At 42.2% G+C, this 15753-nt stretch overlaps 1 protein-coding gene across 2 annotated transcripts in view; it reads right to left on the bottom strand.

Annotated features, from left to right (window-relative positions):
• The window catches only part of arpc1b (actin related protein 2/3 complex, subunit 1B), a 42540-nt gene extending 31474 nt beyond the window's left edge, over window positions 1-11066 (bottom strand). The window contains exons 1-3 of one of the 2 annotated variants that reach the window (XM_041207060.1): window positions 10755-10948; window positions 9142-9322; window positions 5770-5846 (exon numbers count right to left, since the gene is read on the bottom strand). In XM_041207060.1, coding sequence (XP_041062994.1) covers window positions 5770-5833 — 64 coding nt within the window. In that variant the 5' untranslated portion in view covers window positions 5834-5846; window positions 9142-9322; window positions 10755-10948. Of the gene's footprint in view, window positions 1-5769; window positions 5847-9141; window positions 9323-10754 lie in introns of both variants that reach the window. The other variant, XM_041207058.1, reaches the window with a different exon arrangement.
• Between the last annotated feature and the right edge of the window lie 4687 nt (window positions 11067-15753).

Raw genomic sequence — 15753 nt, 5'->3', positions numbered from 1 at the left:
TAAGGAGGCATTAGAGGCAGGTGAGCAAAGGCTTGTCCAAAAACTATGTCTAAAGGGGGTAAGGGGAGAGAGGGATAGAGAAGGTGGAGAGGTTAATGGAGGGAATTCCAGAACTTAGCCTAGGCAGCTGAAAGCCTAGCTGCCAATGGTGGAACAATGAAAATCAGGAATGTGCAAGAAACCAGAATTAGAAAAGCACATAGATCTCGTAAGGTTTTAAGGTTGGAAGAGGTTACAGAGATTGGGAGGAGCAGAGTTCAATGAAAGGATTCGAACGCAAGAATTAATTTTTTTTTTAAAAAACACGGTGTTACCAGCTGGGAACCAATGTAGGTCAGTGAGCACAGGGCAATAGATGAACAGAACGAACAGAATGGACAGGCTCAAGTTTAAGGAGACAGAGGGGAGCTATTCAAGAGATTACTTCGCTCATATCATCAGATTTCTTTAGTCTGGGATGGGGACAGCCAGCGGTTTGGCAAGTGATTGACGCAAAGTAACGCTGTTACAGTAATGAACAGTTCTAACATATTTGCATTCCAACATTTAGCTACTGTTTTGAAACAATTAGGAAACTCCACTGACACAGATCTTACAAATGACTGGGTCTCCATGAAGTTTGGAGTCATTTTGAAATGGTTCAATGACACAGTTATAATCCGCACGACAAATAAACAAATGACGTGGTTTTTACAAGCAATAACCAATGCTACGTTATTCCCTCAGGTGGGCATAAAAGATCCCATGACACCATTTTGAAGAGAAGGAGGGAGTTATCTCCAGTGTCCTGACCAATAGTTATTGCTCAATGTTACTAAAAACAAGTTATCTGGTCATTGTTAGAGTGCTGTTTAGGAGAGCTCTGAGTGTGCAAATTGGCTGCATCATTTCCTACATCACACCAATGATTATACTTCAAAAAATATTTCATTCATAGTGAAGGCTTTTGGGGCATTGAGGCTCTGAAAGGGGCATTATGAATGCATATCCTTTTCCTCACCTCTATAATAAAATCTTTTTGTAAGAATCTTGTGCTGTAATCAGCGGCCCAGATATTATAAAGTGATCTCTTTAATTGTCCTCCATTTAAACATTTAAAATTGGAAACTTAAGGAAAGAAGTTGCAGGACCTTAAAAGCCTAATAGATTGCTGGATTTTCATGTCTATTTGCATCCCACAGGTGCTGGGAGAATAATTTTTCATTTGCAACTCCAAGCTGAGTTTTCAGTCAAATAAACTCACCATCATAAAGACCACAACTTCTCCCTCTGTAACATCACGTATGAGCCCAACTGCTGTTGAAACCCTCATTGTCGCCCCCAGACTGTCCTAATCCAAGGTGTTCCTTGCTGGCTTTCCATCCTGCATACTCACCCAAAGAAACTATGCTGCCCATTGGAAGAATAGATGGAACAGCCACAAGAAGTTTTGCTTAATATATAAAATACATGGGCATATATTAAAGACTAATTCTGCACTAACTGCAAGAATATGTTACAAAGTGGAGTGTGGAGGGCATTACCTCACCAACAGCACATGCAAAAGAGCTGAGAAATTTAGCCAGATCGTTACAAGAATGCCAGATTAACCAGCTTGAAGAGTTAGTTATGGATGTTTTTGAAGGAGATAAGAAAGGAAGACGATAATGGATAGTTTCTCATTAGTGAGCACAATGAACAAGAAACACACAGCAACCCATTGAAGGGAGGTTAATCGAATATAGGGGGAATGCATTGACATAATGGCATCGCATTAGGAGGGTGTGATTAATCTTATAAAGATACTGGAGTTCCAGAGAGACTTCAATCTAGTTTTTCTGAAGCTAGTGTGAGCAGCCAAGACATATTCCTGATGGGTCAATTGCATGTGAGTTACTATCTGTGCCAGTATCTGGAAGGTGCTCTATAAAAAGAATATTGACATGACAGAATATTGAAGGGACAGGGATCCTGACTACAGTATGAATTTACTCATGTCTGCATGCAGAATTGTTTTCTTATTGGACTGAGAGCTTGTCTCCTTTGCGTTGAGTGGAGATGGTGGGCTCAGTGGTTTTAAAAAAAAAATTGGGAGTCTCACCACCCTAAAATAGATTACCAGTGAAGCTTAGGTATGAGTTGTAACTCCTTCAGACTTTAACTTGTAAATAACAACTTTGAAATATTGGATTTTGTCCTCCTCTCTGTACTGTTTTCTCGTCTACTGTACTAAGCGCATGCAAGAATCCATCTAGTGAATAGTTCATATTGTTTAGAAAACATTGAGCAGAATGTGCCTCCCCAGGTTATTGAGGTGGAGTTGTGGCTCCGATATTATCATTCAAACATGTTAATACATTAATGTGAAATTCTATTGACTGCAATTCAGACAGGATGGTAATGTTCAGCACACAAGGTAGGCTGACACTTCAGCACTGCACTGTCAAACGTGCTGCCTTTAGGCTGATTTGTTAAACCAAAGGCCCTGTCTGTCTCCTCAGGTGGCCCGCAGCACTATTTCGAAGAGGAGCAGAGAAGTTCTCCATGGTATTCTGGCCAATATTTTTCTGTCAAACAACATCACTAAGACAAATGATATGGTAATTACCTAATTGCTGTTTGTGAGACCAAGCTGTGTGCAAATTGACTGCCACACTTCCTACAACTGCAACAGTAAATGCACTTCAAAACATACTTAATTGGCCATAAAGTGCTTTGGAATGTTGAAAGGTCATGAAAGGCACTATCTATATACAAGTTCTTTCTTTCATTATTTTCAACCAGATTTCATACAAACGTGCAACATCTTTACATATAATTATGATGCAGTATGATTTCACCCCACACCTATAAACAGTTTTTGGGGTCAATCTCAGCATATTAATTGGTAATTATCCCATTTATAGTTTGATAGCAACAATGTAACAAAACAAAAAGTAGTACATGGTTCTGATGGGAGAAATGAAAGCCTACGGATCTGCCAAGCCACTGAAGGTGGGAGAAAACTGGGCAAAATAGGCAGGTAAGGCATCTTAATCACTGTGTACCTGCAATTGGCTGACACATTGGCATAGGCACATGAAATAAGAGTTGCCAATGCTCCAGGATTGTCCAGGTGTCTGTGATGTTGCTGTGTGCAACCAAGGGAACAATCATAACGGCATTAAAAAATGGTTTAATTTTCTTTGAACACTTGTTTATTAGTTCTAAAAAATATTGGAGGAGATGGACAGTACGGGGTTGTTGCACTGGACTCTTTAATGGCTGCAGGAGGTGGAAGGTCATGTGTTCAAACCTCCAGGACTACACCCAACCAGAGTTGGCAACCCTAATATGAGTAGGTCAGCTGTGTGCCCTCTTAGATGTCAATTTTTTTTTGATTCGTTCATGGGATGTAGCCATTGCTGGCTAGGCCTTGTTCAGAGGGCATTTAAGAGTCAACCACGTCATTGTGGGTCTGGAGTCACATGTAGGCCAGACCAGGTAAGGAGAGCAGATTTACTTCCCTAAGCGACATTTGAATGGTGGATAGCCTTTGGGAAGACCTAAACTGAGAAAGTAGAACACTTTCAAAATCAAAATTCAGGGGGGGGGGGGGGGGGGGGGGGGGGGGTCAGGGGAGGGGAGAGGAGAAGAGGGACGCCCTGCAACTTTAAATCAGCTCCATCTGAACATGTTCAAACTACCTTCTATTTATTTATTTTTGTGAATTAGCACTGCGAGACCATACAAGCCTGGGCTAGAACAAATGCTTCCGTAGTTGCCTGAGCAATCCTTCAGCATACCAGTGCCACTCAACAAGTCAAATGCAAGCCGAATTGCATGCTGCTTTCAGACAAGCTCCAACATTGCTGAGGGAAAATATGTTTTAAACTTGGAATAGAAATAATTGAATGTGCCAAATAAAGCCAGAGGGATGAGAACTCAACATAGAGGGGTTTAGAGAGGTTTTTAGGGGCTCTCTCTTTAAAATTATTTTGAGGTGATTATTTTAAAATATGGATGCACCTTTGTATCAAAGTTGGTTTTTCCTATGCAAAAAGTTCACTGTAAAAACTCAAAAAGCAATATGGAACTTTTCAACTTCCTCACCAGTAAAATTAGCAAGGGTTCACGAGGCTCCCTTCACCGCAGCCACAAAGGGAAGTTGTGGTTCGTTAGGCACTCACTGCAATGGGATTCTGTCAAAATGCAGCAGTATTATGTATTGGGAAAGGTAAAATTTAGTGGGCCTGAGCAACTGTTGAACTGAGTTACTGTTGTTTCCTGCTGCAACAGTGTTTGAGAGTACAAGCGGGACAAAGATTAAAAATCCTGGTTAGCATCAAGTACCAGAGTGATCCTTGATCCATCTGCATTTGATTTATTGAAGCTGTAATCTTTCTCTTGCGTTTTACCCATCTGGATTTTACATTACTGCACAGGTTGTTTCCATGAATTTCAGTTAAATGCATACATTTCTCAGTCTGTGAATTCAACAGCTTCCTCCATAAGGGTCTTTTTGTTAGGAGCTGTCAAATAGTCTCCAGTAATTGAACAAAGCAGGCCTTTGAAAATTTTGCAAGCTGCTGCCTATAGCATGTAACTCACCAACTTCAAGGCGCTTGGACTGACTTGTCAGTTAAAATCTCATGTGGGCATCTTTGATTAGTCATTACTGTTCTCAGTTATGTTGGAGTGTACATCGCAGAGCCAATCAGAGCACAATTTTTCCAAACAGAGTGATCAGACACCCTACAAATGATATGCTGGGACTAAAGGCTAATTTATGCTTAACAACCTAGTGACTAGGGCTCTAAACTGTACATTAGTTCTGCCTAATGGGACAAGTTCCATTAAATCACACACATGTTTAGGGTCTTGTCTTAGATATTCTCTTTGGTATAGTAATGCTCATTGCTCTCATACTTGATCTGAATGCCTTATATTTAGGCCTGTACCTATATTGCCCAACATCTCATTGTCTGATAATGTAGCCCCTGCTTATAACCATGAGGTATTCTTGTTATCTGAAGTGGATACTCGTCTTTAACCTTTTCAAAGGCAAACTGAGAAAATATTTGGTCAGACCAAACCAGGTATCAAATTGTTAAACTGTTTCATTTCACAACATGCAAACTACAGAGCAACAGTTATATTCAGACTCAGTTCAATCAGTACAACCGGTTTTTGAGTGACAATTTAAAATGTCGAACACGCTATGTGACACCACATCAGAGCACTGTTATATTTGACTTAAACAAAATCAACTTCCAACTAGCCCCCTGAAATCTCTTTCTGAGCCTAGCTCTTGCAGTGTTCGGTTTAAAACCTGACTTTGCAGCCTTAGCTGGACCGAACTTTCTTTGCAGGATTGTTAAAAAGCCCCTGTGTCTCTTAGTTATTTATCTCCATTGGTTCACAACAAGAAGGGATCAGCCACAATGGGTGTGACATGCTTATCAAGTACTGAGGCAGGCTAACAAATTTCATATTAGTTACAGTCTATGGCAAAACAATATCTAGGTTTAACTCATTCTCATTTTAACTATCGTCTTAGCAGCTCTTTTACAAAGCATATGAAAGCACAAAGCTTTAACAACACATTTAAATGGAACACTTTTTTCCAATCCTTTCTGTGGAATCAATCAATTAGCAGTATTGAGGCTATTGAATTCTGGAGATATGCAATGATGTTAAGAAGCACTGAAGTTGGTCAGCATTTGAAACAAGGACATCTGGTTGCAATCACTTTATTTCCGGGGAGTCAGAACTGTTTGATCTGCACTTGTTTGTAAAATAAATACTCACGGGTCCTGTCTTTATTCCAGGCATGACAACTGATTGGTTCGAGGAGGAAGCTGTGGTAAGACATTTCTGTTCTAGAACTAAAGCAGATGGAGGGAATTAGTAGCTACCGGAGCCATGCATTGATACAGAAATAGAGCAACATGAAGTCATTGGTTATTGTAACAACTCTAGCATGCACTAATGGGCTTTTCATAGCTTTAGATAAAATATTTATATCCAGCTCACAGAGCACAAAAGTGGTTTGCTACACTCCCAAAGCCATCACTTGGATATTTTTCAGGAATGTCTGGTTACAATTGTGGGACATTTTTAAATTAATATTTCCTATTGGATGCACTATTTCTTTCCTTCTGCTATGACTCCTAAATGGGTGCCCGGTCCTCTGTGTTAAATGCCTTCAATCCACACCCCTGATGGGGAACATGTAAAACCCCTAAGAGGTTAACCCACTGCCGCAATAGTGTATTTAACATATTTGATCTTGTGGTCTTACATCTGAACAATAATCTTTGACCTTTAGTTGGCAGCTCGGTTGCACTCATCATCCTAAACATGACCTCTGTACTCACAGCTGTGACCTACATTAGCCTCACTAGCAACATAGGGTAAATTTGGGAAAAGTGCTTTTGTTTTCAAAGCTACATCCAGTTTTTAAATAAATACCAATCATTAATATGTATATTTAGTTTGCAACGATAGATGAATAACGTACTGAGCATTAACATTTCATTTTAACTTTATATACAAGCAGAAAGATGCCATTTAGCCCATTGCTCCCATGCCTGTCCTTTGGGAGAGCTATCCAATTAGTCCCACTCCCTTGCTATTTCCCTATAGCCCTGCAATTATATATTCAAATATGTTATACATATTTTTCTGACCAATTTTCTTTACCTCCCCAAGACTGTGACATCTTGTGAGAGTATCATCCGAGGGATGCTATCTGAGATGGGGTTTGACAGGGTTGATGCTGACAGGATGATTCTCCTCGTGGGGCAGAGTTTAAAAATAAGGAGTCTCCCATTTAAGGAGGAGGTGGAGGAATTTCTTCTCTCAGTGGGCTGTCTTTGGAATTCTCTTCCACAAAGAGCAGGGGAGGCTGGGTCATTGAGTATATTCAAAATTGAGTTAGATAGATTTTTTGATCTACAAGGGAGTCAAAGGTCATGGGGCAGGCAGGAAAGTGGAATTAAGGCCATAATCAGATCAGCCAAGATCTTACTGAATGGTGGAGAGGACTCGATGGGCCCAGTGGCCTACTCCTAGTTCTTATGATCTGAAATGCCATTCAGAACCTCACCAGTGAATATTCAACCGCAAAGATTATCACAGCTGAGTTTCACCCTTTTCATAACCAACATTCGGTGTTACTGGGTACTGATCAGGGATGGAAACACTGACCAGGTTTCCCCACCCTAACCTAGCAGCATTACTACCAATTGTACCTGGGGTTGGTTAACTTGAACCTGGGGATAATTGCAGAATGTATGGCTCAGCTACTCACCTAAGCAACATGCTAAACCATTAGGTTAGCCCCAACTTCTGTGCCTTAAAATGATCTCACATACAGGATTTGTTATTAGTTTAGCAACTATCCTAACTGCTGGAACATTTTGATCTGACAGTTGCGAAATGAAAGTATCAAGATATTCAAAATATACATCAGCTAGAGAAACAAATGCATTCCATATTATTACTTCTCTCCAACAGAATCAGCAGACCAACTTTTTGAAGCTTGGACCAGTACAAGCCAAATTTCATATTTCTCTCATTAAGCAAAAAAATTTAGTGAACAATGGGATGGACCCCACTCATTGAGTTACATCAGAGAACTCACAAAAATTGTATCCAAAGCTTCACTGTCTTACTTAAGAAGATAAAGTCAGTATCTCGATGGCTTCAACACAAGGGTATTGTGTACTTAACAGAAGGTTTGAGTTTAAATTTTAGTCTTGAATTCCAAGGCTTCTTCAACAGAATTTCCCAAATCTGTTGCCTCTCAACACCTAAAAAAGGACAAAGGCAGCTGGTGCATGAGGATAGAATCACCTTCAAGTTTCTCTCCAAGTCATGCACTGTATTGAACTTGGACATATTGCCATTCCTTCAGTGTTGCTGGGCCAACATCCTGCTACCCCCTACCTAACAACACCTTGGAAGTGTCTTCATCACATGGACTGCAGTGGTTCAAGAAGGCAGCTCACCACCATCTTCTCAAGGGCACCAGAGATGGACAACACATGTGACACTCAAATGCCAGGAATTTTTTTTTTATAAACATATAAAAGTACCCTGGCTTTTCCCTAATAAAAGAGATGAGCCCATCAGCTTAGGGGAAAGGGGAAAGCTATCTCACTGAGAGGCTCCAAGGGCCTTGCACAGCACTTTTGAGCAATACTTCGATTGGTGAACAAGGAACAACATTGAGTGTGTTGATAGGTTTATTGCTGGGTTTTTTTTTTAAAAACACCCTCCTAACAAGGAAAGTGAGCATTGTAAGCAGGGAAAGACTGCAGCCTCTGAAACAAAGAATTGCAGAAAGTTAAATTGAGGTGTAATTTTCCATTGTATTATCTGGTAGAAAAGAAAGTCTAGAAAAACAGATTTTGTCAGGCTTTGCTTCAAAATCTTTTCAAATTATGGTAGGAGATAATGATCAGATCATTGAGACAGGCTTCAGATCAAGAATAGTTTAAAACTGTCGCCTCAAAATATTACATGTCAATGTCCCTAAGGAGCTAAGAATAATTCCCATCAGAATTAAAAGATGACCTGACTGAATGCACTCATTAACAATTATATGTTTTACTGTCAATAGATGAATGGTATTGCCAGATCTGGGTTGATGACGTAAGGAACATTGGAATTACAGCTGTACTGGCTGTGTACCCACAGCGACAGATGCAGAGAATGTACTAGCTGAAGTTGTGCAAAGAAAAGAGAGGGCGGAAACTCATACAGTGAAATGTTTCTTGCTAATAATGCACCAGTAAGAGCCTGAAATAATGGGCACACAAAAACTCTGCCAGTAATCACCAGAACCAACCAGCCAGGGCAGACCTTAAGACTATTAATCATGTCTGACATAATACAAAACCGTGAATACTGAAACTCTGAAATAAAACATAAATGTTGGAAATGCACAGCAAGTCAATTGGTATCTGAGAAATATCGAGTGCAATCATGAATCAGGACAACAATGTTCTTGGACAGATCGCACCTGGGATTTCTCTTATTTTTCCCCTCCAGATGCTGATCAGCCTACTAAAAATTTCCACCATTTTTGATTTTACTTTCAAAGTCTTGCATTTTTGTTGGGTTGCCAACTCTGGTTAACTGTATTCCTGGAGGTTTTGTCACATGACCTCTTACCTTCAACCACCCTGACCCTAAGCATCACCATTGGTCAGTCATCTGCAATGTTCCGCCTTCCCACGTCAACTGGGAATTCAACAGACTCCTGGCTACCCATTTGGGTGACTCTTAACTTTCAGTCCAACAGCCTTTTTATCCCCCTTCCCCAATATTCTCATTGGACATCATCACTTATTATCTAAGAAAAGGAAAAAGAAAACCAGCATTTTAAAAAAATCTTAATGCCTTTAGGATTTTTCTCCCTGGTTGATCTCAGCAGTGGCCTGGGGACTAATCTTCAATTCCTGGAGACTCCAGATCAATACTAGAGGATTGGCAACTTTATTTGTATGGCACCTTTCACAACCCCAAGACATCCCCAATGAAGTACTTTTGAAGTCTGCTCACTGTTGAAATCTAGGAAATGTGGGGGCCAATTTGTGCACAATAAACTCCACAAATAAGGTAAATGGCTAGATAGCTTTATTTGTGATGTGGGTTAAGGGATACATATCTGCCAAGGCACTGGGAGCAGAAGACACTTCCTCTTCTTTGACTTAGTGGCACAGGATATTTTATGACCACCCGAAAGGGCAAACGGAGTCTTGTCTTAACACCTCAGTCATAGATGGCAGTTCAGGCTCCCTCAGTGTCAGTCTCGATTTTGTGCTTAAATCTCAGGATTAAGAGCAGAATCCACAGCTTTCTAACAGCTGAGTGTGCTACAAGCTGAGTGATGCTGTAGAATATATAAAATGTTGAACAGAAACACACATTAACAAAAGTTTTTTTTTCCCCACTGACTAATACTTTCCATTTATACAACCCACTGCTGGCCACAGCAGACATCTCTATAACACCCGCCAGTAGATCGCTCCTGCTCCTTCAACACTCCACACTTACGCCATACTTTCCAAAGAAATCCTATCCAGGTTCACAGTGCTGGTTAATAATTCTTTCCTAATGCTCCACGCCAGAGCAAATAGAAACTTGCCGAGCACCGAAATTTCCATTTCCATCCTCCAAAAGATCAGTTTAAAAATAAAATGACTGCCAGCTTTAAAACTGTAACGTAAAATTACACAATCGTGCATCGCTAGACCACACAAACAGGCAACTGGCAGGGACTGATAGCTCCTTCAGCACACAAAGGGTTAAGACGACATATTTCTCAAGTGCTTCCAGAGTAGCACATAGAAAATTTCAAAAAAAAAAGTGTCATAGCTGGTAATAGTTTCACCTCTGGATCGGAAGATTGAGTTGGGACCCACCTTCTATGGGTTCTAGGGTTGCAATATGGGACACTGTCCTGGTTAAAGTGACACCTTAAACGAGGAAATATTAAATTGCTGCCTACCATTTGATCGGATTCCTCCAATACCAACAGTACAGAAAAATGGCTCATGGTATACCCTCTCCCCAGACACAACTGAGCAAGATGTTGCTTCCACTGAGATAACTTGTGGTAATTTCTTGGAACTAACTACAGATTCAGTTTAAACAGTTACAAACACTTCATGACAAGCTCTACCCTACTCGGCTGTATTGAAAAGCTTCACCGAAAGAAACTTTTACACAAACAAGCGAACTATCCTCGCTCTGAAAGGGGACATCCAAAATAGCGAACTTACCTGCAAACAAAAAAAATCACAATGAAGCAGTTGAAAAGAAACTTAAATGTTCTTTTTCTTTTGAAAGGAGTTGCTTCAGTTCATGGACTCTGTTCCGTCAACATGAACGGCTGAAAGTAAAGAAAAGGGCTGCGAGACTGCTTCTGAGAACCTTCCCCTACTTCCCCTTCCTCTCAGAGAGATCCGACCACTTCCTGATGTGGGCGGCTGGTTCGTTCAGCAGCTGCTTTCACACACTGCTCTAACTGCAGCGCCGAGTTGTGCAAGTCCCCTCCCCTCCCTCTATACAACTGCAACAGCCACTCTAAGGAGAACAGACTTGCTGTAGCAAACCAATTAACCCTCTGTGGGCCACAGTGGAAGCGTTACAGCAAATTAAAATAGATATAACATTCTCCTTTTATTCAGCGGTTACCTGTTAATCTTAAAAGTTGTTTTTGTTCTCTATATTGCTTCAGTTCCATAGAATCCTACAGCAATAGGAGGAAGTCATTTCGCCTCTACTAGCTCTTTGAAGCTGCTACCTAATTAGTCACACAGTCCTGCTCCTTCCATAAAATCTAACAGTATAGAAGGAGGCCATACAGGAATGAGTGGCCTCCCTCCAGGCTTTTGGATTCTATGGATAAAGCAGGGGAGTGGGACTAAATGGATACAGGAGTGAGGCGCCTTGCATATTGGTGTTGTACTTGGCTTTCTGCAACAGGAGGAAAATCCAATTCATGCTCCGTGCTGACTTTGCAGATTTTAGTCAGGCACTGGTGACATGGTTTACCATTCCTGGACTGGTGGGGGGAAGAGTTCTTGGCCCTGATTGTTCTCCAATGATCCCCACATCAACTAACTGCACAGGCATTGGTTGGGGAGAAGATGGTTTCAACTGTGACATCCTGTGTGGTCAAATTCAGTTAATGCTCGCTGGTGACAAACTTGATGACTATAGGTGCTTGTCAGTTGTCAGCTCTGGCTCAATTGGTAACATTCTCGCCTCCGAGTTAGATGATTGCCAGTTCAAGTTCCACTTCAGGCACAACATTTAGGCTAACTGAGGGAGTGCTGCACAGTTGGGAGGGTTTTTAGAAGAGAGATTCAAAGTGCAGGACTGTGCTGATTGAAGACACTGATGCTGAACTGGATTTTGGGGGTGTAGGGCCGCCAGACATAATAATATTTCCAAGAAGCTTATGCTGCATTTAATAGTTAAGATTGCAGAGATGGGATGAAAACCATGGGACAATTTGGAGAAAGGGACCCAGCTGAAATCAGTAAAGACAGCTGGGTAGGGCAGAATACAAGTGGTAGTGTTTTGAATTAATTTATATTAATGTAGAGTGGAGCTCATGATGCCAGTGCAAAGTCAAAGCATAAAGAAAGAATGAATGTGGATTTCAGCAGCAATGAACTGGACTGGGGGGTTGGGAAGTAAGGGTTGGGAGGCAAGAGTTCTCAGTCCTCATTGTTCTCCAATGATCCCCATATTAACTAACAGACAGCCAGGGCAGCCAATTGACGACCGCCTATAGTCATCAAGTTTGTCACCCAGCGAGCATTGACCGCATTTGACCACAGACATTGGCTGGGGAGAGGATGGTTTTAACTGTGACATTCTGTGTGGCCGAATTCCGTCAGTGCTCGCTGGGTGACAAACTTAATGACTGTGGGACACAAGTGAATAAAGGTGCAGAGATGGAAGTCGATGGCCTTTGGCAACATAACAGAGAAACTCCAGGATTTGAAGTGTGTCAATGCACAGAAAAAAGTAGTCCTTTTACATGTTTAAATTTTTAGTATCATTGTCCAGATACAACTTACCATATCACTTAAATGGCTCACTAAATGCTGTTGAAAACTATGGGCAATAAATTTGATACTCAGCCTCCAGGTTTTGATTGAGACACCAGGCATGAGTGCACTGCAGACAGAGCAGGTTGTAAGGATAGCACAGGTGCCAGCTCACTAGAATGGGTTTGTTCAAAGTATTCAGATGAGGACTTCGATGGGGCAGCCTACAAAAGAATGCTGATGGGAAGCCTGCCAGAATGCCTGCATTCAACGTCAAGGAGCATGAAGGAGCCCAGCAGCAAGTTGGCACATGGCCCTGAAGAAAGCATGGAGCCCACCCTTCCTGGCATGGAAGTGGTGGCTGACTCCCTTTGTATACTTGTGGACCCAACTAATAATGCAGCTTCTGATATTCCAACTACCACTGTAGCACAAGCAACAGCTACTGAGATGCATTGGTGCCTTTTCCAACAACACCTCAATTTGAAATTTCTCATCTTTGTTTTCAAATCCCACCATGTCCTGGAGGAGAGCTCATAGTTCAGAGGGCTCTGCTCAAAGTGTGTGCATGCATGTTGGATGAGGATGGAATTGGCCTTGTCTGTGATGCTCACTGTTACCGTCTGACCAAGAGTCTCCAGGAATTGAAGATCAATCTCCAGGACACAGCTGTGTGCAAACCTGGATAAAAATCATTGGGATAATAAAAAATATTTTTTCATTTTCTTTCAACATTTCTCTTTACCAGATATAAAAATATTGAGAATCAGAACAAAAGGGTGTTTGGCTGACAGTCAAGCATCATCCAATTGAGTGATGAGACTTTTTGCTTTCCAATTGGCACAGGAAGGCAGCACATCACAAGGATGGATGTATTGGCCGACTGATGGCTCGAGCGTGGGGGCAAGTCATGTGATGAAACCTCCTGAATACAGTAAGCGCAGTTGGCAACCCTCTGTGGGTTTGAGTTTGGTTGAGGGTGAGCCTGGAAAATCGTGCACTCCGAAGGCATCTCAGGCTTCTGACGCCTTAATGATGTGATTAGGTTTTCAAAAGGAAGGTGAAAAGGGAAGAGTCAGCAAATGGCACGGGTTCAATTAATTGCTTATTGAGCTCATTGTAGAGCTGGTTAGGAGGATGGGGAGCAACAGTTAGCAATTTTCAACTGGCTAGCATAGGGAACATGAAAGGTGTGAAATAAGTTTGAGCATAGTTGATGGGAGCACACAGGGTGCCATTAGTGCTCATGACTGCAGTGTGACAAAGTTATATAAAAGGGCCGAAGTTTTTTTATATTCATAGATGGGATACGGGTGTCGTTGGCTAGGCCAGAATTTATTACTCATCCCTAATTGCCCTTGAGAAGGAGGTGGGGAGCTGTCTTCTTGAAAGGCCACAATCCTGTGGTATAGGTACACCCACATTGCTGTAAGGGAGGGAGTGCCAGGATTTTGACCTAGCGACAGTGAAGGAACAGTGATATATTTCCAAATCAGGATGGTGAGTGGCTTGGAGGGGAGCTTCCAGGCAGTGGTGTTCCCATGTGTCTACTACCCTTGTCCTTCTAGATGGTAGTGGTCGTTGGTTTGGAAGGTGCTGTTGAAGGAGCCTTGGTGAGTCCCTGCAGTGCATCTTGTAGATGATACACACTGCTGCGACTGTGCTTCGGTGGTAGAGGGAGTGAATGTTTGTGAATGGGGTCCCAATCAAGTGGGCTGCTTTGTCCTGTATGATGTCAAAGTTCTTGAGTGTTGTGGGCGCTGCATTCAGCCAGGCAAGTGGTGAGTATTCCATCACACTCTTGAAATGCCTTTTAGACTGTGGACAGGTTTTACGGAGTCAGGAGGTGAGTTACTCATCGCACGATTCCTAGCCTCTGACCTGCTTTTGTAGCCACAGTATTTATAGGGCTAGTCCAGTTCAGTTTCTGGTCAATGGTAATGCCCAGGATGTTGATAGTGGGGGATTCAGTGATGGTAATGGCACTGAACATCAAGGGGCGATGGTTAGATTCTCTATTGTTGGAGATGGTCATTGTCTGGCACTTGTGTGGCATGAATGTTACTTGCCACTTGTCAGCCCAAGCCTGGATGTTGTCCAGGATTTGCTGCATTTGGACATGGACGGCTTCAATATCTGAGGAGTTGTGAATGGTGCTGAACATTGTGCAATCATTAGCGAACAACCCCACTTCTCACCCTATGATGGAAAGAAGGTCATTGATGAAGCAATTGAAGATGGTTGGGCTTAGGACACTACCCTGAGGAACTCCTGCAGTGATGTCCTGGAATTGAGATGACTGACCTCCAACAACCACAACCATCTTCTTTTGTGCTCGGTATTTAAACTCAGTTGCTATTGTGGAGGCACAGGGTTGCAATTGCAATAGCTCAGAGGCTTGATTTTGCGAGGAGACTGTGTTTAGACTCAAGGGGAACAACGGACATCTGGTAGTCATAGCCGCCTCTAGTCATGCCTGTTTGGTCTGGCTCGCTCAGATGGTGTTTCTTCCATATGGAGGGAAGAGCGCAGCTCTCCTGTCCACCACAGCCTCAATCGGGGCCTCAAGGGAGGCATCAGAGCTGGCCCTCTGCTCTCCCTGCTCATCCATTTTCAAAGGGAATGGCAGGCTCAGTCATGGTTGCTATTTGCCTTTTAAATTATCCCTCCATGCTTAGCTCCTGCCTGTGCCTGATGCCCTTAATTGGGCACTGAACTTGGTTCTGAGCCAATTAGTGGCTGACATGGATACTGTTCAGGGTTGGGATTCAGAAATTTTCCAGTCATTGGATTCCTGACCCTGGAATGAAAATTCACCCCATAAAAGTTCATTGCTACAGCCAAATAGCCTCCTTCTGTGTTGTAACAATTCTGTCATTCTGTTGTGGCTGCAGCAGGTGGAAGATTTCAGTGATAGTAACCATCTTGAAGCACAGACATCTCACATGCTGTTCCTCACTGAGGTTCAGCTAGGAGAATTGTTCCCTCTGCCCTCCTGCTGACAGCCCTTCTCCACCCCCAATCCCTCCCCCTCTAGGGACTTGCCCTGCTCTGCTTGTCTTATGCTCACACTGTATTCCAAGAGAAATGCCTGCTAGTACACTCGTGCCAACTGGTATGTGAAGGAGCCTTGAATTCAGTGAACAGGCCTTCCAGCACATGCCATACCTCTCTTTGTGGGCCATTACAACTTGATGGAACTTTGAAAGTACTAAAC

The sequence above is a fragment of the Carcharodon carcharias genome, chromosome 15 (assembly GCF_017639515.1).
Source record: "Carcharodon carcharias isolate sCarCar2 chromosome 15, sCarCar2.pri, whole genome shotgun sequence".
Lineage (NCBI taxonomy): Eukaryota > Metazoa > Chordata > Chondrichthyes > Lamniformes > Lamnidae > Carcharodon > Carcharodon carcharias.
The sequence above is the reverse complement of the archived record's forward strand: the minus strand, read 5'-3'. Positions and strand labels throughout refer to the sequence as shown.